Here is a 26752-nt window from a genome sequence, read left to right as displayed (position 1 = left end):
TAATTGTTTTTGCATTTAGGCTTAGGACCCAACGGTTACCTCCCATTGGTGGGAGAGGTAGGATTTTCACTGCTGTGCAGGAAACTGCAATCGTTGATATGGTCATCAGAAACAGTGGCATAAAACTCACAGAGATTCGGGACAGAGTGATGGCAGACAACATTACATTTGGAAATATTCACAACGTCAAGTCAGGATGAAGCATTTGTACACTGTCCCCTTTGACAGGAACTCTGAACGAGTCAAGCAACTCAGGAACCAATATGTCCAGGTAAGAATTTTATAAAATACAGAAGTGGTTTGGAACAAAACCAAACAGGGCAGAGACACATGTTTTTAGGTATAACGTAAATTACCATAATAGCCTAACTCATGTTGCCTTGTGGATTTATTTTAGAGAGTCGCGGAGATTGAAGCCAGGCAAACACCCCACATATTCATCTTTGTGGATGAGGCTGGTTTCAACTTGGCCAAAACACAGCGGCGAGGAAGGAATGTGACTGGGAAACGATTGCTGTTACACAAACCGCTAATTGGGCCACTGAGTGTCTCATTTCATTCCTGGATGACCTCTATGGAAGGGTTGTGCCAGGTGAGGAAAGGGTTGCAGTGAGGCGAAATCAGCCAACGTTTGTAATTGTATGGGACAATGTGGCATTTCACCACTACCGTGCAGTCACAGAATGGTATGCAGCTCATCCCAGGATGGTGTCACTTTTCCTCATGGAGGTGAAAGGTTTATGACCACCATCCACATGATCAAATGTCCCTCCTGGATGCAGTGAATGCCGGATGCCTGGACATATCTGCAGAAAATTGCCAGGGATGGACCAGGCATGCCAAAAGATTATTTCCTAGGTGTATTGCCCAAGATTACATAAGATGTAATGTGGATGAGAACCTGTGGCCAAATGCAGAAGACAGGGTTGACTAGCATTGCTACTATATCTGTAGATGGTGTATATACAAATTATTGTATTTTGGAATCCCTCAATGCCAAAGAATGACATAAAACATATTGAAGCATATTGTATCATGTATAATTCATTCCTGTAACATATACTGCAATGCATTCTAAGCAGTAGAGAGGTTCCATTATTGTTTTGTAAAGGAATTTGACAAAAGAAAACATTGTGTAATGCTATCTGCTTTTAGTGTTTTTTAGGTCATTGTTTTATGAATGACAAAGTGTGCTTGTTGGGTGACAACCTTTGCTAGTGTTATGGAAGAGTGTGTTGATTTGAGACATATATGAAGTGTTTTGGTAGTTTTAGTGCATTTTGGAGGTGAAATTAACTTCACTAGGGTAGGGGGCACTATTTTCACCTCCGAATGAAAAGTGTGCCCAAAGTAAACTGCCTGCTACTCAGGCCCAGAAGCTAGGACATGCAAATAATTGGTAGATTTGGATAGAAAACACTCTAACGTTTCCAGAACTGTTAGAATAATGTCTGTGAGTATAACATAACTGATTTGTCAGGCAAACACCTGAGAAAACCCATCCAGGATGTGGGATTTTTTAATATGTTTGTAGTTTTCTGACTGAAACCTACAGAGACCCAGAGATTTTTCATGCGCACGACCGAGAGCGCGCCTTTCTTGTTTACCTTTTATATTGACAACGTTATTGTCCGGTTGAAATAGTATCGATTATTTAGGCTAAAAACAACCTGAGGATTGATTATAAACATCGTTTACATGTTTCTACAAACTTTACGGATAATATTTGGATTTTTCGTCTGCCTGTTGTGACTGCGTTTGAGCCTGTGGATTACTGAAGAAAACGCGCAAACAAAACTGAGGTTTTTGGATATAAAGAGGGGCTTTATCGAACAAAACAAACATTTATTGAGTAAATGGGAGTCTTGTGAGTGCAACCATATGAAGATCATCAAAGGTAAGTGATTCATTTTATTGCTATTTCTGACTTGTGTAACTCCTCTACTTGGCTGGTAACTGTTTGTAATGATTTGTCTGCTGGGCGCTGCTCTTAGATAATCGCATGGTATGCTTTCGACGTAAAGCCTTTTTGAAGTCTGACACCGTGGTTGTATTAACATGAAAGTAAATCTTTAAACCCATGTATAACACTTGTATGTTTTCAGAATTTTTATAATGAATATTTCTGTTTTTGAATTTGGCGTTTTGCAATTTCACTGGATGTTGGCCAGGTGGGGCGCTACCGTCCCACGTCCCCTAGTGAGGTTAACTTCTGTGCCAAGCTGAAAGTTGGTTAGGAGAAAAGTGTGAAGAGTTTTGAAAAAGTGACCTAACTATTGAGAAATGGGAAACCTAGCGATTGTAAAAAAAAAAACTGTAAGACAAACATGATTATGCGTTTTACTTTAGTCAGCTTGTTTTCTTGTATGTATAATAAGTACTTCTCATTTATGTCAAATGAATGTTATCAAACATCATTATGTACCTTTTTCATTACATACCATTTGGTAGAAAGTAGTAGCTAATTATGTTGTAATCTTTGAAGCATCAGACAGTATTATTTGTTGCCATATAATGTCTTCTAAAATGAGCTAAAATGAGAGTATAATATAAACACATTTACAATAAAGCACTATTCCAAACATTGAGACCATGGTATGCTATATGGTCAGTCATGACTCACAGCTGGTCTATTCTATTTAAGCTCAATAGCTTTTCCTCCCAGTTTACCCACCTGTGTTTTCAGCTCCAGGCACGGTGACTCACTGTGCTGTCCCAGGGTTATAGCATATTCTACCACATCATGACTAAAACAGTCTTCTCCATAGAAGGCCAGGCCCCAGGCTGGGCTGAGGCGGTGGCTAGACTCCTCTGCTCTGGAGCAGGGGGAGAGGAGACGCTCAAACACCAGCGATTCTGTGTCCTCCATGTCCTTGGAGCAGCTCATCTGGCCTAGGTGGCCCACCCTCAGTGGCTCGTCCATCCCACACAGAGAGTCAGCTTCAGGGGGGCTTTCATCACTGACCCCCACTGGATGCTCGGCACTCTCCATGGCCCCCTTACCCAAACACTCGGCAGCTCTCAATCCTGGACCAGGAAACGGGCAGATCAAGAAGAGAGAGAGAAAAAGGGATGGGTCAGGCAGTGTGCGTGTGTGTGTGCGCGGGCAGAGATTTTGAGAGGTGAAATTCTCTCATGGCTGAAGTTTTCTTTCGTTAAAAGGCTCTTTTTAAATTTGTTTGTTGGCAAGAGGTTAAATGTTAATCTTGCTATATTATTAGATTCTGCATCACAGGCATAATCCACCTACCAATGTGAGCAGCCTATTTTTGCTCTGATTAATCATCTAAAACATAACGTATTTTGTGTGAAACTGAAGAGGTATGTTTGTGTGTATGTGAGTGTGCAGTGCTTGTTACCAACGTGTCGTTGGTGTGCATGTATTGGTGTGTGTAGATGGAGAGGAAGTAACTGTTTCCACAACAACCCTCTCCAGCTGAGGAGATCATTGTGACATCGCAACAGGATTTGGGCTGTCTTGAATAAACTGTGCTCTTAACAACTTTATCCAACTGCCATTCAAAGTTGGATTTATCACAACATCTCGCTATAGTAGGCCTATACAACTTAATCTAACTACGTCATCTCACAGACGTTTATCATGATAACGGTAAAAGTGATGACAGTTGTGAAGTAATGCTAACAGCCCAGCTAGCACATAACGTTCTGACAACAATATGTTTCTTAGAGCTTGGTAAGAACGTGATTGTCCTATGGTTATTTTGCATGCAACCTTCAAGCAATATTCTGGGAATGCACATAAGGTTCTGAGAACCATATGTTTCTTAAGTGGGAATTTCAGTACTTCAGCATAACGTTTCCTACAGGTTTCCTCGTCGTTCTTTTTAAAATAATGATCACAAATTCTTCAGAAAACATTAAGAAACAACGTACTTCTGTGGGAATTTCAGTACTTCAGCGTAACGTTTTTTGCAGGGTTCGACATGGTTCTATTTAAAGTCATGTTCTCTGAACATTAAGAAAACCTTCCATAAAAACCACAAGAAAACATTAGTAACGTTCAAATAACCTTCTAAGAATGTTATTTAAAAACATACATTCCGTTCTCAGCATCAACAAAACTCTCTCTATTGTTAAAGGAAAAATCCACCTAAAACCAATCATTCCTATAATTTACAGTATTGCATAACACTAACATGTGGGAACATTACATTACATTACATTTAAGTCATTTAGCAGACACTCTTATCCAGAGTGACTTACAAATTGGTGCATTCACCTTATGACATCCAGTGGAACAGTAGTGCATCTAAATCTATTAAGGGGGGGGGGTGAGAGGGATTACTTTATCCTATCCTAGGTATTCCTTAAAGAGGTGGGGTTTCAGGTGTCTCCGGAAGGTGGTGATTGACTCCGCTGTCCTGGCGTCGTGAGGGAGTTTGTTCCACCATTGGGGGGCCAGAGCACGATATGTTTTTTTAACACATTTTTCCTTTTTGCGTTATAATAAGGTTGGTGGCAAAATGTGAAAATCATTGTTGAAATCTGTTGCAGCTCAAGTTGACTACAAAGGAAGCTAGCTACCTAACATAGCTACACACAATAATACCAAAGTCAATATCAGTATGTGAAGTAGCTAGTTAGCTGTAAAATTGCCTAAACAAAATGCACTATAAATGACCATTTCACCATGTTCAACCTGCAGATCGATGTGCCTCAGTGTGTGACATTCGCAACGGCACCATGCAATGCACCCTGGACTGAAGAGGCAGACAAATAGGAGAAATGTGTTAGACCCCCCCCAAAAAAATATTATTAATGGCTCATTCGAGAGAGAAGGCAACCTCTCGCGTTATGACATCAGCCAGTATTGAAATCTGACATGTATGACAGACGTTTTCGCAATCTAAAAGTCATATTCTTATTAACTTCCAGTAGTGAGAGCAGCTTTATTGCAAATCTACGTCATCTCAGCCAAATTTCTACCTGCTCGAATGGCAATAGCTCAGATATACAGTACCAGTCAAAGGTTTGGACGCAAATACTCATTCTGGGGTTTTTCATTACTTTTACTATTTTCTACATTCTAGAATAATAGTGAAGTCATCAAAACTATGAAATAACACATATGGAATCATGTAGTACCATGAGGAAGTCACCTGGAATGCATTTAAATTAACAGGTCTGCCTTGTTAATTTGTGGAATTCCTTTCCTTCCTAATACGTTGGAGCCAATCAGTTGTGTTGTGACAATGTATGGGGTGGTATACAGAAGATAGCCCTATTTGGTAAATGACCACGTCCATATTATGGCAAGGACAGCTCAAATAAGCAAAGAGAAATGACAGTCCATCATTACCTTAAGACATGAAGGTCAGTCAATGTGGAAAATGTCAAGAAGTTAAACATTTTCTTCATGTGCAGTCGCAAAAACCATCAAGCACTATGATGAAACTGGCTCTCATGAGGACCGCCACAGGAATAGAAGACCCAGAGTTACCTCTGCTGCAGAGGATAAGTTCATTAGAGTTACCAGCCTCAGATTGCAGCTTCAGTTCAAGTAACAGACACATCTCAACATCAACTGTTGTGGAGATTGCGTGAAGCAGGCCTTCATGGTCGAAATGCTGCAAAGAAACCAATACTAAAGGAAACCAATAAGAAGAAGAGACTTGCTTGGTCCAAGAAACACGAGCAATGGACATTAGACCGGTGGAAATCTGTACTTTGGTCTGATGAGTCCAAAAGGTGAGATTTTTGGTTCCAACAGCCATGTCTTTGTGGGACGCAGAGTAGGTGAACGGATGATCTCCGCATGTGTGGTTCCCACCATGAAGCATGGAGGAGGTGTGAGGGTGTGGGGGTGCTTTGCTAGTGACACTGTCAGTGATTTATTTAGAATTCAAGGCACACTTAACCAGCATGACTACCACAGCATTCTGCAGTGATACACCATCCTATCTGGTATGCACATTTTTCTTTTCAACAGGACAATGAAACATAACACCTCCAGGCTGTGTAAGGGCTATTTGACCAAGAAGGAGAGTGATGGAGTGCTGCATCAGATGACCTGGCCTCCACAATTACCCAACCTCAACCCAATTGGTTTGGGATGAGTTGGACCGCAGAGTGAAGGAAAAGCAGCCAACAAGTGCTCACCATATCTGGGAACTCCTTCAAGACTGGTACTCCATGATTCCATATGTGTTATTTCATAGTTTTTGATGTCTTCACTATTATTCTATAATGTAGATAGTCAAAAATAAAGAAAAATCCTTGAATGAGTATGTGTGTCTGTCACGATCGTTAAAATGATTGTCGGACCAAGGCGCAGCTTGCGTAGAGTTCCACATGTTTAATAAATGAAACTCACCAAAACAATACAGAACAAAACTAACGTGAAACTATGCAGTGCTCACAAGCAACAATACATAAACAAGATCCCACAAAGCACAATGGAGAAATGGCGGCCTAAATATGATCCCCAATCAGAGACAACGATAAACAGCTGCCTCTGATTGGGAACCATACCAGGCCAACATGGATATATAATAACCTAGATAACCCACCCTAGTAACACCCCGACCTAACCAATATAGAGAATAAAAAGCTGTCTATGGTCAGGGAGTGACAGTGTCTAAACATTTGACTGGTATTTTACATGAAAAAACATTAAATGAGGGAAGGGAATCAATAGAACATCACTCAGAGATGCTAAAAAACAATTTAACATTCAAAATAGGTGATTATTTTCTTTAAATGTGTTCAGGTGTGTTGGCCGTGCCTACTAATTGGCCATTCTTGATCTTAATGAGCGCTTGTTTCCTTTGAAACAGTGTCTGTTTGAATAGACTAAAATGAACAGCTTTTTATTAGTTAAAAGAACACGGCAAGCTAGCTCCATACTGGTGGCGCAGTGGACTAATTCCATGGATAGAAAACAGAAGATCCTAGGTTTGAATCTCACTGAAGCCGTGCCACAAAGAAAATGATTAATGCCCACGCAAATGACAGTAAACACAAACTAAGCGATCAGTGTTATTAAAAGCCTTATTGAAAAATTGTTTCAGAACATTATTTAATTACCATCAAATAACCTATCATTTCTGTTCTCAGAAGGTTAATAAAACCTCCCGGGAAAACTTTCAGGGAACCATAATAAAATGTTCTCAGAACCTCCCTGCAACCTAAATATTAACATTCCCAGAACAGGCTAAATCTTCAACTTTTAAACTCAGACAAAACAGATGCTTGTTCTAGGTCCCAAGAAACAAAGAGATCTTCCGTTGAATCTGACAATTAATCCTGATGGTTGTACAGTCGTCTCAAATAAAATTGTGAAGGACCTCGGCGCTACTCTGGACCCTGATCTCTCTTTTGATGAACAAATCAAGACTGTTTCAAGGACAGCTTTTTTTCCATCTACGTAACATTGCGAAAATCTGAAACTTTTTGCCCAAAATAACGCAGAAAAATGTATCCATGCATTTGTGACTTCTAGGTTAGACTACTGCAATGCTCTACTTTCCGGCTATCCGACTACTGCAATGCTCTAAAGCACTAAATAAACTTCAGTTAGTGCTAAACACAGCTGCTAGAATCTTGACTAGAACCAAAACATTTGATCATATTACTCTAGTGCTAGTCTCGCTACACTGGCTTCCTGTTAAGGCTAGGGAGGATTTCAAGGTTTTACTGCTAACCTACAAAGCATTACATGGGCTTGCTCCTGGCTATCTTTCCGATTTGATCCTGCCGTTCATACCTACACGTACGCTACAGTCACAAGACGCAGGCCTTCTTACTGTCCCTAGAATTTCTAAGCAAACAGCTGGAGGCAGGGCTTCCTCCTATAGAGCTCCATTTTTATGGAATGCTCTGCCTACCCTTGTGAGAGACGTCTTGTGTAGGTCTTCAGTAGGTCCTATGATTGAGTGTAGTCTGGCCCAGAGGTGTGAAGGTGAACGGAAAGGCACTGGAGTAATGAACTGCCCTTGCTGTCTCTGCCTGGCCGGTTCCCCTCTCTCCATTGGGATTCTCTGCCTCAAACCCTATTACAGGGGCTGAGTCACTGGCTTACTGGTGCTCTTCCATGTCGTCCCTAAGAGGGGTGCGTCACTTGAGTGGGTTGAGTCACTGATGTGATCTTCCTGTCCGGGTTGGTGGGTTCGTGCCGTGGGGAGATCTTCGTGGGCTATACTCGGCTATGTCTCAGGATATTAAGTTGGTGGTTGAAGATATCCCTCAAGTGGTGTGGGGGCTGTGCTTTGGCAAAGTTGGTGGGGTTATATCCTGCCTGTTTGGCCCTGTCCAGGGGTATCGTCAGACAGGGCCACAGTGTCTCCCGACCCCTCCTGTCTCAGCCTCAAGTATTTATGCTGTTATAGTTTATGTGTCGAGGGATTAGGGTCAGTCTGTTATATCTGGAGTATTTCTCCTGCCTTATCCGGTGTCATGTGTGAATTTAAGTATGCTCTCTCTAATTCTCTCTCTCTTTCTCACTCTTTCTTTCTCTCGGAGGACCCGAGCCCTAGGACCATGCCTCAGGACTACCTGGCCTGATGACTCCTTGCTGTCCCCAGTCTACCTTCTCGTGCTGCTGCTCCAGTTTCAACTGTTCTGTCTGTGGCTATGGAACCTTGACCTGTGCACCGGACGTGCTACCTGTCCCAGACCTGCTGTTTTCAACTCTCTAGAGACAGCAGGAGCGGTAGAGATACTCTGAATGATCGGCTATGAAAAGCCAACTGATATTTACTCCTGAGGTGCTGACCTGTTGCACCCTCTACAACCACTGCGATTATTATTATTTGACCCTGCTGGTCATCTATGAACATTTGAACATCTTGGCCATGTTCTCTTTTAATCTCCACCCGGCACAGCCAGAAGAGGACTGCCACCCCTCATAGCATGGTTCCTCTCTAAGTTTCTTCCTAAGTGACGGCCTTTCTAGGGAGTTTTTCCTAGCCACCATGCTTCTACACCTGCATTGCTTGCTGTTTGAAGTTTAAAGGCTGGGTTTCTGTACAGCACTTTGAGACATCAGCTGACGTAAGAAGGGCTTTATAAATGCATTTGATTGATTGATATTCTTGTCCGTCCTTTAAAAAACATTGTTTTACCAGTCAAGAAACGTATGGCTTTGTTCCCAGAACCAATGGGAAACCACAAAGGTAGGTTGCCACAACTTCCAAGGAACCAAATGTGCTTGCTGGGAGTGATGACAGTTGTGAAGTAAGGTAACAGTGATGCCAGTTGTGAAGTTAATATATTTTCTTTCCTACCTGGGCAGCCATTATGTTGAACTTCCTCTGATACGGCATCTCTATGTTCAGGTCTAGTCTTTGTTACTCTGTATGTAGACAGGGGTCTCTGGTCTCTCTGACATTTCTCCCATGCATCTGAAGCTACAGGTCCACTGTGGTGCAGGTTGCCATTCAGGTCGGCATGACCATGCCGGGGTGCGTCCCTCTCCTCCCCTCTCCAGCCAGCAGCACTCAGAGGTGAGATGGATGCCCTTTGCCAAGGCTTTGATGGTGACTCTTCATTAGAGCCTCTGCAGCATGTGGCACATCAGCAGCCAGAGAGAGAAAGAGAGGGAGACAGAGATCACAACACAACAGTCAGCCAGTCACAGCTAGCCACAACCATCACAGCCACACACAGACAACTAGACAGACACATAACAAACACAGACAAAAGCACAAAGAACTAAGACAACTTAGGCAACTTTCTTAGACAAAACACACTAATTCAATAAAACAGAAGGCAGACTACAAGAGCTCAGACTGAAAAGTCATTGAAGCATCACAGACAGTAATTAGACACAACATAAACAATGCAGACAAAATAGTGAGAATAACAACTCAGTCAATATGAAAACACAGACAAATAATCATATTATGAGAAATCTAGACATACAATTGAGACTAGCACACTCCTCACAGGCATAATCAGACTTGTTAATTAGGCCAACACATATGAATGAATCAAAACAAACCAATCAATAATTAGCTATCAAAACAAACAAATCAATCCTTTTTGTCTCGTTTAGCAGCTTCCTGACAACTGAGGTTGAGTTGTCCAAAACTGTTTGTATCCAAAGCAATGATCCAGCAGCATCAGGACTTCGCCAATGAGCTACCCTAGTGGTGACAGTCTTCTCCAGCTTACAGTCTAGAAGTCCCACTCAGAGGAGAGTGTCTGTCTATTCGTCTGTCTGTCTGTCGCATTACCACAGAAGATTAAAGGTTCTCTCAACACACTGCCCCATGTGTTTTAAGAGCATGGCAACCATGGGACAAGCTGCACATCTCCTCAACACACTCTCATGTGCCCCTCCATCTGTCTTTGTCTGCAGATTAATTAACAAAAAGGGGCAAGTCCTTATTTCACTTTTTCCTTCATTTAGGTACACACCTCCAGGATCTTTAAGATTGTTTCAAAGACAAGGCAGGAAGAACCATAAGTAGCTCATCAATGGTGCCAAGCCAATATTCTTGAGACAAAAAAAAACACGATATGAGCTATTACCATAGGGACCTTTCCTGCTGGAAAAAAAAGGAGCAACCGGAAGTGTGTCTGAAGTGAATCTTCTGTGAATGCTGATTATGAGTAGAGTGTGTGTGAGTGTGTGTGTGTGTGTGTGTGTGTGTGTGTGCGTGTGTGTGTGTGCGTGCGTGCGCGTGTGTAAGGGGAGGAGGGGTGGTATAATCTAAATGGTTTATTGTTGTTGAGGACTCACATGAGAGAAATTAAAATTCTAAACCAAAACACTGCCAATTTTGCGCTTCTCCCCTGCTCATAGAGACAAACTAAGCTTGTTGGCTGGATAAGCTTGTTGACAGAGAATACTTTTGAGGAGAGCAAAAATCCTTCTGATACTATTGACAGTCAGCTAAAGACAGTTTTATAACACAGGTATTATTGCTTGTTTAACCAAGAGTGTAAGTGTAAAGTGTTACTAGAGATAAAGTGTTGTCCGAAAGAACAAGATCAGTGGTTGCTAATGCTTTCTGTCTATATAAATGAAAGTGTGACTTTCTTTTTTCACTTGTATCGTTTACCTTGTTAGGCTTCTGTTATTGAGAGAAGACCTGTGCTTGTATCACCAATAAAACAGGGAAACATTGACACACTCACAGAGAGAATTGGCTGTAGTTGACCACACAGTGGAGCACTCCCAATAAGTCCTCATCCCATGAAAGGTCACAGAACTTCTCTTTCACAACATTGCAGAACGTCTGGTACTGTAGGTCCTTCAGAGACAGGATATACTCCCCTTTGAACAACACAGAAAGCCTGTCATACAAGTTCACAGCAGTGATCATACATTTAATGGCACAACTGTAGTATCTCTCTACAAACCAATTAACCGAACCAAATCCACCAGGGGAAAAAACAGAGATACTAGCTTGATGCCATATTTGTTTGTTCCGTCTTACCAACTGGCGTGACAAGAACGGTAGGAATTGACAAAACAGCCTAAGCAGAACTGGGACCATAGGCTAAATGTGATGTTTGAGAGAGTGAATATTCATCTCTATGTTACTTACCCATTGCTAGATCCTCCAAACCATTCTCCAGATAGCCATCAATGGCAAACTCTGCCCTGAGCAGGCCAATAACTTCCTGTAGGGAAGGGTGCATCAGATGGGAGTCTCCCTGAGGAGGTCCATGGGACTCTGATAGGGCTTCATCCTCACGTTCTCCTGTCCTTGGACCTTCCTCTCCATTATGGGGCTGGGACATTGACACTAAGGAGTCCAAGGGTTTGCTGCAAGTGCTTCCATTAAGGCAAGACTGCAGGGGTTCAGCTCCCTGACCAGGGGTCAGGTGGTCTCTAGGGACACCAGGATGTGTAGGTTGACCCTGGAAGAAGCTGGAGCTTGAGGTCAGGGGCAGATTGAGCTCCAGTCCATGGAGGGACTCAGCGACTGTTATCTGCACCGGCACCAGGGTTAGGTCCCCTGTTAGTGGGTCATGGCGCAAGAGGAAGTTGTTGAAAACACCACCACCAGTCAGATGAGAGCAGGATGACAATTGGCAAGAGGAAGACAAAGACAATTGGGTGCTCAGTTCGGGGGAGGCGGGAGGTGGAGAGTTGACCAATGTCCTGCTGCTGGAGGCAGTGGAGGAGGAGTGAAGTGTGACCACATTCTTTTGATTTACAGGGCTGTCCTGTCCAGTGTCCTGTAGGTCTCTATCTGACTGAGGTAGGGGTAGGTCTTCAAGGTGTAAGGGTGTTTCTGGGTGCTTGGCCTCTTGCACAGGCTGGATTTCACTGCCTCTAGTCCTGCAACACAACGTGAACAAATGGAATGACATTTCAATAATCAATAAATAAACTATGGTTGGATCCACCTTTCAAAAACATCAATGGTGCTTTAAATAATGCCATGACTGGTACCTTATCTCCATAGAAAGGAAGCAAACTGCTTACCCCTCAATGTCTGAAACAGACAGGGGAGTTTCTTCCTCAGTGTCCCCCTCCCTGGTCAGGACGATGGGGGTGAAGTGTGTGGCAGGGGAGGTGAAGGCCTCTGGAAGCTGGGGGGCTCCACTGATTGGATAGCTATGGGGAACAGGGCCAGGTACAGGAGCCAATCGGCTCTCAGTAGCCATGGGCACAAACCCTACACACAGTTACAACAACCACAGTTAAAACATCAATACAATTTGATCACAAATCTGTATGTAGATGTACTGATAGTAAGGTCAACAAAATCGCTTGAGCATAATGTCTGAAAAGATTAATGAATCATACCACTCATGATATGTGTTGATTCCTGACTTGAGCTTCCTCTACTGTCCAATCCATTCTGATCCTCTGCATCAATGTCCTTTGTGAGTGGCTGAAAGGTAAGGAAGGGAGTTATCCTCGACAGACAAGAATGGAATAGCAATGTGTCCTCCCTTTCACTTTCAATGGGCAGTATGTGTCTCACTACCCGTTTCAAACACTAGCTACAGTCCCAGCTAGCACATTGTGTTCCTTGGAAGTTGTGGGAATGTACATGTTTGGTTTCCCATTGGTTCTGGGAACGAAGCTATAAGTTTCCAGACAGGTAAAATATTTCCTGACCAGTCTCAACGTGAACAGTGAAGCGACGACTCCGGGATGCTGGCCTTCTAGGCAGACTTCCTCTGTCCAGTGTCTGTGTTCTTTTCCCCATCTTAATATGTTATTTTTATTTGCCAGTCTGAGATATGTATTTTTCCTTGCAACTCTGCCTAGAAGGCCAGCATCCCGGAGTCGCCTCTCCACTGTTGAAGTTGAGACCGGTGTTTTGAGGGTACTATTTAATGAAGCTGCCAGTTGAGGACTTGTGAGGCATCTGTTTCTCAAACTAGATACTCTAATGTACTTGTCCTCTTGCTCAATTGTGCACTGGGGCATCCCACTCCTCTTTCTATTCTGGTTAGAGGTGGTTTGCGCTGTTCTGTGAAGGGAGTAGTACACAGCATTGTATGAGATCTTCAGTTTCTTGGCAATTTCTCACATGGAATAGCCTTCATTTCCCAGAACAAGAATAGACTGACGAGTTTCAGAAGAAAGTGCTTTGTTTCGGGCCATTTTGAGGCTGTAATTGAACCCACAAATGCTGGCGCTCCAGATAATTAATAAGTCTGAAAAAGAACAACAGATTTAATCTGTGCTAACATAATTGCAAAAGGGTTTTCTAACGATCAACTAGCCTTTTAAAATGATAAACTTGGATTGGCTAACACAACGTGCCATTGGAACACAGGAGTGATGGTTGCTGATAATGGGCCTCTGTATGCCTACGTAGATATTCCATTTAAAAAATCAGCCTTTCCAGCTACAATAGTCATTTACAACATTAACAATGTCTACGCTGTATTTCTGATCAATTTGGTGTTATTTTAAAGGCAAAAAATGTGCTTTTGTTTCAAAAACAAAGACATTTCTAAGTGACCCCAAACTTTCGAACGGTAGTGTACATACGGTCACTGTGGGGACAACATCATCAATGCACTTATTGATTAAGCCAATGAATGATGTGGTGTACTCCTCAAAGCCATCGGAGGAATCCCAGAACATATTCCATGTCTATGCTAGCAAAACAATCCTGTAGCTTAGCATCTGCTTCATCTGGCCACTTTTTTAATTATCTAGTCACGGGTGCTTCCTGCTTTAACCTGTTGAGTGTAGGGGGCAGTATTTTGATGTTTGGATGAAAAACGTACCCAAATGAAACTGCCTATTTCTCAGGCCCAGAATCTAGAATATGCATATAATTATCAGATTGGGATAGGAAACACTCTAAAGTTTCCAAAACTGTCAAAATATTGTCTGTGAATATAACAGAACTGATATTGCAGGCGAAAACCTGAGGAAAATCCAACCCGGAGGTGCTGTTTTTCCTGAAAGCTCCATTTAAAGGGATATCAACCAGATTCCTTTTCCTATGGCTTCCACATGTTGTGAACAATCTTTAGACATAGTTTCAGGCTTTTATTTTGAAAAATGAGCAAGAAAGATCACATCGCATCATTGGATGGCTGGGTGCCAGCAGCGTTTTTCATGCGCAACAGTGGAGCAGACATTTTCTCTCTCTCTCCTATTGAAGAAGCTATTGTCCAGTTAAAATATGATCGATTATATATTGTAAAAACGTCCTGAGGATTGATTATAAAAAAACGTTTGACATGTTTCTACGAACTTTGCGGATACTATTTGGAATTTTCGTCTGCCCGGTCGTGACCGCTCAAGCCTGTGGATTTCTGAACATAACACGCCAACCAAATGGAGGTATTTTGGATATAAAAATAATCTTTATGGAACAAAAGGGACATTTATTGTGTAACTGGGAGTCTCGTGAGTGCAAACATCCAAAGACCATCAAAGGTAAGCGATTCATTTTATTGCTTTTCTGACTTTCGTGACCAATCTACTTGGTTGCTAGATGTTTGTAATGTTTTGTCTGCTGAGAGAGATGTCCTTACATAAACGCTTGGTATGCTTTCCTTAAAATCTGACATGCCATGTGGATTAACAACAAGCTAAGCTGTGTTTTGCTATATTGCACTTGTGATTTCATGAAAATTAAATATTTTTAGTGAATTTGGCGCTCTGCAATTCAGAGGATGTTGACGAAAATGATCCCACTAACGGGATGGGTGCATCAAGAAGTTAATTTTAGCTTGTAAGCAGGAATCAGGACGATAGAATTATGGTCAGATTTGCCAAATGGAGGGCGAGGTAGAGGTTTGTACCTGTCTCTGTGTGTGGAGTAAAGGTGGTCTAGAGTTTTTTTAACCTCTGGTTGCACATTTAACATGCTGATAGAAATTTGCTAAAACAGATTTAACCTGTTGCTTCTACCCTCTACTTTTTTGAACATTCTGTTAAAAATCGCGCAACATTTCAGCGCCCTGCTACTCATGCCAGGAATATAGTATATGCATTTGCTTAGTCTGTGTGGATAGAAAACACTCAGACGTTTATAAAACTGGTTAAATCACTGCTGTGGCTTTACCAGAACGGCATTTACATCGAAAAGCACAGGAAAAACTGATCACTGAAAATGGGAAAATATATCCATGCGCTACTTGAACCCATTGATAAAGGTGAACCACAATTAATTGACTGAGGTTGCAGTACCTACAGCTTCCACACGGTGTCTAGAGTCTTGTCATTTCCCTTCGAGTTTTTTCTTGGTCAAACACATGCAAGGCACCGTATTTCTTCAGGTCTAGGACCGGATATTTTAGTTGAGTTTCTAGCCGGACATTTTTCCAGACGGACAGCTAATGATCTTTACATCGCCTCCTGATGAATTTTATCGCTTATTAACGTTTACTAATACCTAAAGTTGCATTACAAATGTATTTCGAAGTGTTTTGTGAAAGTTTATCGTCGACTTTTTGAATTTTAAAAAATGACGTTACGTTTTGAAAACGCAGTTTTTTTCGTTTATCACACAGTCTACATATAACGATATCTTGGCTTTATATGGACCGATTTAATCGAAATAAAGACCCAATAGTGTTTATGGGACATCTAGGAGTGCCAACAAAGAAGATGGTGAAAGGTAATGACTGTTTTCTATTTTATTGTGCGGTTTGTGTAACGCCGAAATGCTAATTATTTTGTTTACGTCCTCTGCGTGGCTTTTGTGTTGTAGTGTATTGGTGCATGCTATCAGATAATAGCTTCTCATGCTTTCGCCGAAAAGCATTTTAAAAATCTGACTTGTTGCCTGGATTCACAACGAGTGTAGCTTTAATTCGATACCCTGCATGTGTATTTTAATGAACGTTTGAGTTTTAACTAATACTATTAGCATTTAGCGTAGCGCATTTGCATTTCCAGAGCTCTAGTTGGGACGCAAGCGTCTCAGGTAGAAGCAAGAGGTTAAGTTTCCCTGCATTAAATTCCCTGGCCACTAGGAGTGCCGCCTCTGGGTGAGTGTTTTCCTGTTTGCTTATTGCGGAATACAGCTCGTTGAGTGCGGTCTTAGTGCCAGCATCGGTCTGTGGTGGTATGTAGACAGCTACGACAAATACAGATGAAAACTCTTTAGTTAGATAGTGTGATCTACACCTTATCATAAGATTCTCTACCTCAGGCGAGCAAAACCTCGAGACTGCCTTAGATATCGTGCACCAGCTGTTGTTCACAAATATACTTAGTCCGCCCCCCCTTGTCTTACCAGACGTCGCTGTTCCATCCAGCCAGCTGTATGTTGATAATGTCGTCGTTCAGCTTTGACTCCGTGAAGCATAAGGTTTCACAGTTTTTAATGTCCCGTTGGTAGTTTAATCTTCCTCGTATGTCATCAATTTTATTTTCCAATGATTGCATGTTAGCTTGTAGAATGGAAGGCAGTGGGGGTTTATTCAATCGCCTACGAATTCTCAGAAGGCAGCCTGACCACCGTCCTCTTTTTCTCTGTCTTCTCTTCACACTAATGAAGGGGATTTGGGCCTGTTCCCAGGAAAGCAGTATGTCCTTTGAATGTTAGTAATGTTTTCTTGTGGTTTTTATGGAAAGTTTTCTTAATGTTCTGAGAACATAGAACCATGAGGAAACCTGTAGGAAACATTATTCTGAAGTACTGAAATTCCCACAGAAGAATGTTGTTTGTTAACGTTCTCTAAACTATTTGAGACTTTCCCAGTGTCAAACCAGTTGGAGAACATTCCTAGAACATTACCAAAATGTTTTATTAAATGTAACCAGGTTTGAACTTTTAGGAAGCGTTCTGTTAAAGTAACGAATTACCAATAAAATAACATTATTTTGTCAAGTTCCTTAAATGTGCTGAGAATGTTCCAAATCCAAGCAACTATCCTGCAACATTCCCTGAGCATTGTGGGAAGGTTGTATGCAAAATAACCATAGTACAACCACACTCTCACCATGCTCTAAGAAAAATTTGGTTCTCAGAACTTTATGTGCTATCTGGGGTAGTACAATGGAGCGGTACCGGGTGGACTCTGTTGATCAGCTTCATCCACACTGTCTCAGCGTTCTTTCCTTGGCATGATAGATAATCACAACAGCTCTGTAACAGCAGAAACATAATGAAACACATGAACATCTGTTTCCTCAGCACCTAAGCTACTTCATTCATTCATTCATTCATTTGCTTATTTATTAATTCCTTTGTTCATCAAACTTGATTTAAAGTGCATTTAAAATCGCAACACACTTTACAGTAAAGCCATTTTGCTAATTTGTTCATTCATTCACTTTATTTCATTCACCAGGATAGTCCATTCAGTAACAATTGCCACTGCTTTCCTACAAATACTTTCATTTCAATGTGAGATAATTGAATTATTAGTAGTTTCAGTATAATCACTTTTACAAATTAAAAGGTGAACAGTACAATATTTTGTCAGGACTGCTGTCCATTAAAATGCAAAGATGTTACATACGTAAATAGTGTTACTAACACATTGATCAAAAGAAGAATAGATAGATGTGCTTTCAATAGAGTGGTTGACAACTGAAACTATCAATACCTTTTTAGCTATGACAATGGAAGGTCTCTCGAAGGGCGTCTTCTTGGCCATCTCCAGCAGCAGCCTCTTCAACTTCCTGGGCATAGCCACTTTTTGGTTGGCTGACAGATTGAACTTGGCAGTGGCCCATAGGATGGCAGCCACCCCATAGACACAGGCCTGAACATACAGACAGATGAAACCCACTTAATCAGTATTCAGAAACATCTACTTTTATTTTTTTTAAAGTCAGAAGTTGAGGCAAACCTTTTCAGTTACAATTCCATGCTCCTGGAATTCAGGCGCCAGATAAAATGCATCACAGGATCCTACAATAACATTCATGTTTAATTATTGAATGAAATAACATTTAAAATAAATATTTCCTCAGACACTTTGCGCAAGAGCACTTTTGAATAGTTTAACTCAAAACAGTTGTAAATAAACAGAGACAAAGAATATATGGAAAGTGCTGAAGTAACTTTATCATTCCAGACAGAGACAATTGCTGACTAATGTGGATAAAGCAAAAAGAGCCATACCTGTGTTTTTAGGTTTCAAGAAGAGAACTTCTCCCTCACAACCCACGTACACTGTGTCCAAGCATAAGTATGCTTTCAGAGAGGAAATAAAGAAAATGAAGAAGAAAGAACAGTAGGCCTTAGAGGTTAATACATTTGTAAAATGTATGTCAAACTAAACAAAGTTTTGAATGATTTATTGCCACTGCCATTTTGACGTTTCTCATAATAATTTCATCAACAGAAAAGTGGTTTACAGGGACCAGAGAAGGTGATGGATTGGATGCTTACTGCTTAGTAAATAATGTAATTGGTTTACACAGAGCAGAGTATCAGTGGCTGGTAGACAGATGTGTCACTAACCTGGGTAGTCTATGTACGTCTGCAGTGTGGAGAGGCAGGTATGACACAGGGCCCATAGCTCATTAACAGACCATCTCTGCCCACTCCGTGTGAGTAGATCCCTCAGAGAGATCCACTATGTCACAATCAATCACAAACACTGTTAACATCTCCCTCCCTCCCAAAGGGCACACTACAGTAAAAGAATAAGTGCCGGTTTCCTTGACCCAGATTAAGCCTATTCCTGGGCTAAAAAGCATGCTCAATGCAAAATCACCACTGAAAGTTCTTTTTAGTCCAGAAATAGGCTCAATCTGGGCTGGTAAAATCAGCCTGAAGAGTTGAAACAAGGCATTTTCTGAAACTAAGGCATTTAAAACTATGTACAGTGTATTCGGAATGTATTCGGGCCCCTTTACTTTTTCCACATTTTGTTACCTTACAGCCTATTCTAAAATATCCCTCATCAATCTACATACAATACCCCATAACCGCAAAGCAAAAGCAGGTTTTTAGAAATTTCTGCAAATGTATTATTTAAAAAAAACTTAAATACCACATTTAAATAAGTATTCACACTCTTTACTCAGTACTTTGCTGAAGCACCTTTGGCAGCAATCACAGCCTCGAGCCTTCTTGGGTATGACACTAGAAGCTTGGCACACCTGTATTTTGTATCTCCCAGAGCGCTAAGAACCTTGGCGTGATCCTGGACAACACCCTGTCGTTCTCAACTAACATCAAGGCGGTGGCCCGTTCTTGTAGGTTCATGCTCTACAACATCCGCAGAGTACGACCCTGCCTCACACAGGAAGCAGCGCAGGTCCTAATCCAGGCACTTGTCATCTCCCGTCTGGATTACTGCAACTCGCTGTTGGCTGGGCTCCCTGCCTGTGCCATTAAACCCCTACAACTCATCCAGAACGCCGCAGCCCGTCTGGTGTTCAACCTTCCCAAGTTCTCTCACGTCACCCCGCTCCTCCGCTCTCTCCACTGGCTTCCAGTTGAAGCTCGCATCCGCTACAAGACCATGGTGCTTGCCTACGGAGCTGTGAGGGGAACGGCACCTCAGTACCTCCAGGCTCTGATCAGGCCCTACACCCAAACAAGGGCACTGCGTTCATCCACCTCTGGCCTGCTCGCCTCCCTACCACTGAGGAAGTACAGTTTCCGCGCAGCCCAGTCAAAACTGTTCGCTGCTCTGGCCCCCCAATGGTGGAACAAACTCCCTCACGACGCCAGGACAGCGGAGTCAATCACCACCTTCCGGAGACACCTGAAACCCCACCTCTTTCAGGAATACCTAGGATAGGATAAAGTAATCCTTCTCACCCCCTCCCCCCTTAAAAGATTTAGATGCACTATTGTAAAGTGGCTGTTCCACTGGATGTCTTAAGGTGAACGCACCAATTTGTAAGTCGCTCTGGATAAGAGCGTCTGCTAAATGACTTAAATGTAAATGTAATGTATTTGGGGAGTTTCTCTCATTCTTATCTGTAGATCCTCTCAAACTCTGTCAGGTTGGATGGGGAGCATCGCTGCACAGCTATTTTCAGGTCTCTCCAGAGATGTTTGATCGGGTTGAAGTTCAGGCTCTGGCTGGGCCACTCAAGGACATAAAGAGACTTGTCCCGAAGCCACTCCTGTGTTGTCTTGATTATGTGCTTAGGGTCATTCTCCTGTTGGAAGGTGAATCTTCCCCCCAGTCTGAGGTCCAGAGTGCTCTAGAGCAAGGTTTTCAACAAGGATCTCTCTGTACTTTGCTCAGTTCATCTTTGCCTTGATCCTATCTAGTCTCCCAGTCCCTGCTGCTGAAAAACATCCCCACAGCATGATGCTGCCACAACCATACTTCCCCGTAGGGATGGTGCCAGGTTTCCTATTTTGGCAAACTCCAAGCGGTCTGTCATGTGCCTTTTACGGAGGAGTGGCTTCCGTCTGGCCACACGACCATAAAGGCCTGAATGGTGGAGTACTGCAGAGATGGTTGTCCTTCTAGAAGGTTTTCCCATCTCCACAGAGGAACTCTGGAGCTCTGTCAGAGTGACCATCGGGATCTTGTCACCTGCCTGACCAAGCCCCTTCTCACGATTGCTCAGTTACCCCAGATCTGTGCCTCACCACAATCCTGTCTCGGAGCTCTACAGACAATTCCTTCAACCTCATGGCTTGGTTTTTGCACTAACATGCACTGTCAACTGTGGGACCTTATATAGACAGGTGTGTGCCTTTCCAAATCATGTCCAATTAATTGAATTTACCATTGGTGGACTCCAATCAAGCTGTAGAAACATCTCAAGGGTGATCAATGGAAACAGGGTGCACCTGAGCTCAATTTCGAATCTCGAGGCGAAGGGTCTGAATGCCTATGTAAATAAGGTATTTATGTTTTTAATTTTTAATACATTTGCAAAGAACGTCTAGATTGATGAGGATTTTTTTTTAAAAATTAAATACATTTTAGAATAAGGCAGCAACATAACAAAATGTGGAAATAGTCAAGGGGCCTGAATTCTTTCCGAATGCACTGTTGTCACGCCCTGACCTCAGAGGGTCCCCAGTCCGGGGTCGGCGACGAGGGTTCCCGCACCAGAGGTGCCACCAAAGTGGGGTGAGCCAGTGGTGGAGCGGGATCTGCGTCCCGCACCTGAGCCGCCACCGCGGGCAGATAGATGCCCACCCAGACCCTCCCCTATAGGTTCAGGTTTTGCGTACGGAGTCCGCACCTTTGAGGTGGGGTGTGGGGTACTGTCACGCCCTGACCTTAGAGATCCTTTTTATGTCTCTATTTGGTTTGGTCAGGGTGTGATTTGGGGTGGGTATTCTATGTTCTATTATTTGTATATTTTGGCCGGGTAGGGTTCTCAATCATGAACAGCTGTCTATCGTTGTCTCTGATTGAGAACCATACTTAGGTAGCCCTTTCCCACCTGTCTTTGTGGGAAGTTGACTTTGTTTATGGCACATAGCCTTTAGCTTCACGGTTTGTTTTGTAATGTTTATTGTTTTGTTCGGCGTCTTTTCAAATAAAGAAGAAAATGTAAGCTCACCACCCTGTGCCTTGGTCCAGTTCATTCAACAGCCGTGACAACTGTAGATGCTCAAAGCAGATCAATTAAATAATTTAGTGTAATTTAGACTTGAACTCACCTCATCTTGTGATTCTTCATTGAGGCACAGCATGCTTTTAGTCATGTGATTATTTGGAGTGTAAAGGTTTGAGTTTAAAGTCATGTTGCAGGCAGAGTCAACCGACACTTCTGGGTCTTGAGCAGGGCGGGCCAAAGTGGGATCATCACGTGTTCCACTTTGACCGTCTGAATCTGTTTTATCACCACATATGGGGATGTGAGAATGTCTGTCCCCTTCTGACATCTCATTGTCTCTCACTGAGCCCCATTGCTTGGAGTCACTGTACTCATAAGGGACTGTCTCTCTATCCCCTCTCTTGCTCCAAACAGACCCGTGCCCCATGCATTCCTCAGCTCCTATCTCCGTGAGGTCCGATACATTGACACTGATATCCTCGTGGGGCGTTGGCGGGTGTGTGGGGGGATTATTGGAGTCTGGGACAGAGCAGGAACGATTCAGAACCCCCCTCACCCTCCCAGCCCTCTCCTGAGCCCTCCTTCGTACAGGGGAACTGTTCTGAGATCTGCTATCCAACTGCGAACCAAACATGTCCTCCTCTATGACACATCCATCCTCTTCCACATCCCCCATACCATCAGCCCACAGGGTGGAGTCCCAGGACCCACATACGTCATGTCGGAGAGTTCTATTGGGATCGTTTGGGTCTCGATTCTCAGCTGTGGTGTCTGAGACAATGCACTGGTCTTTGAAGCTACTGTCCTCAGAGCTGATGCTCTTGTGGAGCTGCCAGTTGGGTTGGGGCTGCTGCCATCGAGCCTCCCAAGAGCCATCCCACCCATCTGTGGATGGTGGATGGATACACAGTTAGTATGGTTATGGCCACAGCAGACTACAATAGAAATTGATGTTTAAATAGAAATACACAAAGATATCTCATGCCTAAAGGCAAACCTTGAAATGTTGCAACGGATTCGATTGACAGGACTCTTCTTCCTATAGAAGAGAGTTTCCGGCACAGGACTGTGGAAGAGGTATGTTCTAGCTTTTCCTCTGCAAGGGATAGGATGTCCTGAGGGTGAGATACATATAATATTGTAGCTTTATTAGCTAACACAAACATGCGTATTCTATGACGCAACTTGTCTTTATTACATTTCATTTCATCGTTGATGCTTCCAATGTTGAGGACTCAGTGTTGAAACAGTTTAATTTGTTTCCCAAAAGAAAATACATCCTGTAACTGGTATACACTTAATGTTAAAGTTTTATCCCCTGTGTAGAATTCTGGTTTCATGCATGACTGTGACATCATCCATTCTTTATGGTTTTCCCTATCTGCATTGCACTGTCATTGCTCTTCCACACGGTGCTGCTCATGTTCACTGTCTGTGCACATCTACAGTATTACAGTTGCATATCAGTTTGTCATGTCTCTTGTATCTGTTTGCCAAAGGGTCTATAGTAGGCCTGTTACTATTCATACTACTACTACTATTGATAGTGCTATCATTACTACTTGAGAGAAAATCCATTCGGATATTTCTTACACCATATTACCTGTAATAATTTGTATAATAAGAGTGTAAAAGACAGCACTCCATTAAAGGTCATCCATGATGGTGACCTTACCTGGGGGTGTGGCCTGTCCTCTGGCCCCTTCTCCTGCATCTGCTCCAGCAGTCTCTGAATCTCCTCCCCCAGCTCTGCCTCCAGTTCTGGCTCAATGACAAAGTCCAGCGCAGCAGAGAGGGTGGAACCTAGAGAGTACATGTGTCCCTGGAGGAGACACAGAGAGTCATTGACCTTAAACTGACCCCTAGAACCAGACACATGCAATTGTTCATCATAAAATATAACGACTAGACACTGCTTAGACATGTTTGCCTTCAACCATATGGGATTTAGAACATAAAATATGTGTAATTTATGATCTCATGTCAGCACCAAACAAACAGCCAGGAAGCACTACTGTATCCCGTGATCACTGTAACCTCACATTATTAGTATAGGTAGCACAAGTCCTTTGGGCAACTCTGTGGGGTCTTACTGGAAACCGAGCCTAGTTGGCATGCTGTTGGTTGAGGAAGTAATTCATCGGGCCATTAAGAAGTAAATAAAGCTGCGGCAGGCCAGGCCAAGACCAGGGTCAAGTTGCTCCCTCATTTGACCACCCTCAGATTAATCATGTCTGGCAGGCAATGTATTCTGGGGCCTTAACTAACAAACACATAATCAACCCTCTATATTGCCTTGGATCTCATCTCATTGGATGAAATTACAGCGCGTAAATGGGAAATTTCACCAGAGCCTGTCTCTTTGTATGCCGTGAGAGTTCCCTTTTCTTGTGCTTTACTTGGGGGAATGGAGCTCTTTGTTGCAATTATGGCTTACTTGTTGGCTCCTGAATGAATCCGAACTAGGTGTTTTTTTAGGCCAAATCTCAGACAAGATACAAGATTCCAAACAATTAAAAGGAATGCGACCCGTACTTATGTGTTGGATATGGGAAAGGCAGAAGATCCAGATCTCAAAGTGTGACACATAACAAAAATAGTTAGCTGAAGCCTCTCTAAGTCAAAATGTCTGTCTCAAATAAACAGAGCCAATATGTTAAATCCACCAGCTGTGGTAAGGACATGTTTACTTCCTGTTGTGTGTGCAAGCAGGTCCCAGCGATAGAAATAGAATTACTATAATTAATGACATTTCTAATGCCTCAGCTGATCCCACTTGGAGCACATACATTGGAAGAGCAGATAAATTAGACAAACATAGACACACAATGGTTTATTTAGTACTCAATGACACACACATTACACCTGCAATTGATCAACTGATAAATGTAGACTAGGCAGGAAATCAATTTATAGGGCTACATGGTTACAACGAGTGACAACGCAGAGGGAGAAATTACAGAGAATTACAGAGAAGATTGAGGGAGATCTGAATTAAAATAAGTGAACGTGAGACGAGAGCGAGAAGAGATTATTATTTATTTCCCCCCCTTATTAGCACTGACTTTGCTTATAGCTACAGTACTTTATTGAGGGAAACAATGTACTTACTATGACTGCGATATGTGGTTGTCCCACCTAGCTATCTTAAGATGGACACACTATAAGAGCGTCTGCTAAATGACTCAAATGTAAAGTAAATGTAACGAGTTAATGAGATAGAATGAGAGCGATACTAAAAGAGATCTTTTCTTAGTGAGACATATTGTTATCTTCTGTATTTGCTGCTAAACACAGAGAGGATATAGATTTCTTTGATTTCTCCCATGTTTGTTTTGAGCATCTGCTACAGTGAGAGGCAATACAGACTGCGAAGTAGCCATTCGTAGTGAAATAATCCACTTACCTCAAAGGTACTGCCAGTCTTGTCAAACTCTGGAGGTATAAACGATCCCTCAGGATCATCTGCAAGACAAGCATTCAAAAGTATGTCTACATTTTTTTTTTTTATTAGGCAAGCCAATTAAGAACACATTTTTATTTACAATGATGGGCTACCGGGGAACAGTGGGTTAACTGTCTTGTTCAGGGGTCGAAGGACAGATTTTTACCTTGTCAGCTCCGATTTCGATCGAGCAACCTTTCAGTTACTGGCACAATGCTCTAACCACTAGGCTACCCGCCGAGTGTGTAATAAACATTTTATTATATGAGGTAGGCCTCATATAATGCCCCCAGAAAATGCCCCCCAAAAATATGATGAAGGTGCTAAGCCAACATCGACATAATTCAGTCCAGCAGAATTAGCACACAACAACACAGCTCATTAAAAATGGTAATAAATGTGTTATTACATGTGGTGTTGGTATCGGTCTTAATTGACAATACGTTGCCTGTTATAAAACCATGTGCTAAGCCACAACACATTAAGAACACCTGCTCTTTCCATGACATAGGGTTTTTCACGCTCAACAGTTTCCTGCGTGTATCAAGAATGGTCCACCACCCAAAGGACATCCAGCCAACATGACACAACTGTGGGAAGCATTGGAGTCAACATGGGCCAGCATCCCTGTCAAACTGTTTGGAAACAACTCAATATTAGGAAAGGTGTTCCTAATGTTTGTAAACTCAGCAAAAAAAGAAAGGCCCTCTCACCGTCAACTCCGTTTATTGTCAGCAAACTTAACACGTGTAAATATTTGTATGAACATAACAAGATTCAACAACTGAGACATAAACTTAACAAGTTCCACAGACATGTGACTAACAGAAATTGAATAATGTGTCCCTGAACCAAGGGGGGGTCAAAATCAAAAGTAACAGTCAGTATCTGGTGAGGCCACCAGCTGCATTAAGTACTGCAGTCCATCTCCTCCTCATGGACTGCACCAGATTTGTCCATTCTTGCTATGAGATGTTACCCCACTCTTCCACCATGGCACCTGCAAGTTCTGGGTGGAATTTCTGGGGGAGAATGGCCCTAGTCCTCACCCTCAGATCCAACAGGTGGGATTGAGATCCGGGCTCTTCGCTGGCAATGGCAGAATACTGACATTCCTGTCTTGCAGGAAATCACGCACAGAATGAGAAGTATGGCTGGTGGCATTGTCATGCTGGAGGGTCATGTCAGGATGAGCCTGCAGGAAGGGTACCACATGAGGGTGGAGGATGTTTTCCCTGTAACGCACAGCGTTGAAATTGCCTGCAATGACAACAAGCTCAGTCCGATGATCCTGTGACACACTGCCCCAGAAGATGATGGACCCTCCACCTCCAAATCAATCCCACTCCAGAGTACAGGCCTCGGTTTAACGCTCATTCCTTCGACGATAAACGCAAATCCGACCATCACCCCTGGAGAGACAAAACCGTGACTCGCCAGTGAAGAGCACTTTTTGCCAG

The 26752-nt window shown here is 42.6% G+C and overlaps 1 protein-coding gene across 1 annotated transcript in view; it reads right to left on the bottom strand.

Annotated features, from left to right (window-relative positions):
- Positions 1–26752, bottom strand: part of LOC115112727 (kinase non-catalytic C-lobe domain-containing protein 1-like) — a 91239-nt gene that overhangs the window by 45605 nt on the left and 18882 nt on the right. The window contains exons 3-17 of the mRNA XM_065012861.1: positions 25254–25312; positions 23523–23669; positions 22845–22962; positions 21951–22732; positions 18822–18936; positions 18480–18551; positions 18205–18266; positions 17959–18117; positions 17418–17495; positions 12728–12815; positions 12404–12596; positions 11517–12256; positions 11104–11242; positions 9246–9517; positions 2675–3027 (exon numbers count right to left, since the gene is read on the bottom strand). Of these exons, the coding sequence (XP_064868933.1) occupies positions 2675–3027; positions 9246–9517; positions 11104–11242; positions 11517–12256; positions 12404–12596; positions 12728–12815; positions 17418–17495; positions 17959–18117; positions 18205–18266; positions 18480–18551; positions 18822–18936; positions 21951–22732; positions 22845–22962; positions 23523–23669; positions 25254–25312 (3377 nt within the window). The remainder of the gene's footprint in view (positions 1–2674; positions 3028–9245; positions 9518–11103; positions 11243–11516; positions 12257–12403; positions 12597–12727; positions 12816–17417; positions 17496–17958; positions 18118–18204; positions 18267–18479; positions 18552–18821; positions 18937–21950; positions 22733–22844; positions 22963–23522; positions 23670–25253; positions 25313–26752) is intronic.

Source organism: Oncorhynchus nerka, linkage group LG28 (assembly GCF_034236695.1).
Source record: "Oncorhynchus nerka isolate Pitt River linkage group LG28, Oner_Uvic_2.0, whole genome shotgun sequence".
Lineage (NCBI taxonomy): Eukaryota > Metazoa > Chordata > Actinopteri > Salmoniformes > Salmonidae > Oncorhynchus > Oncorhynchus nerka.
This window is presented reverse-complemented; position numbering and strand designations above follow the sequence as displayed.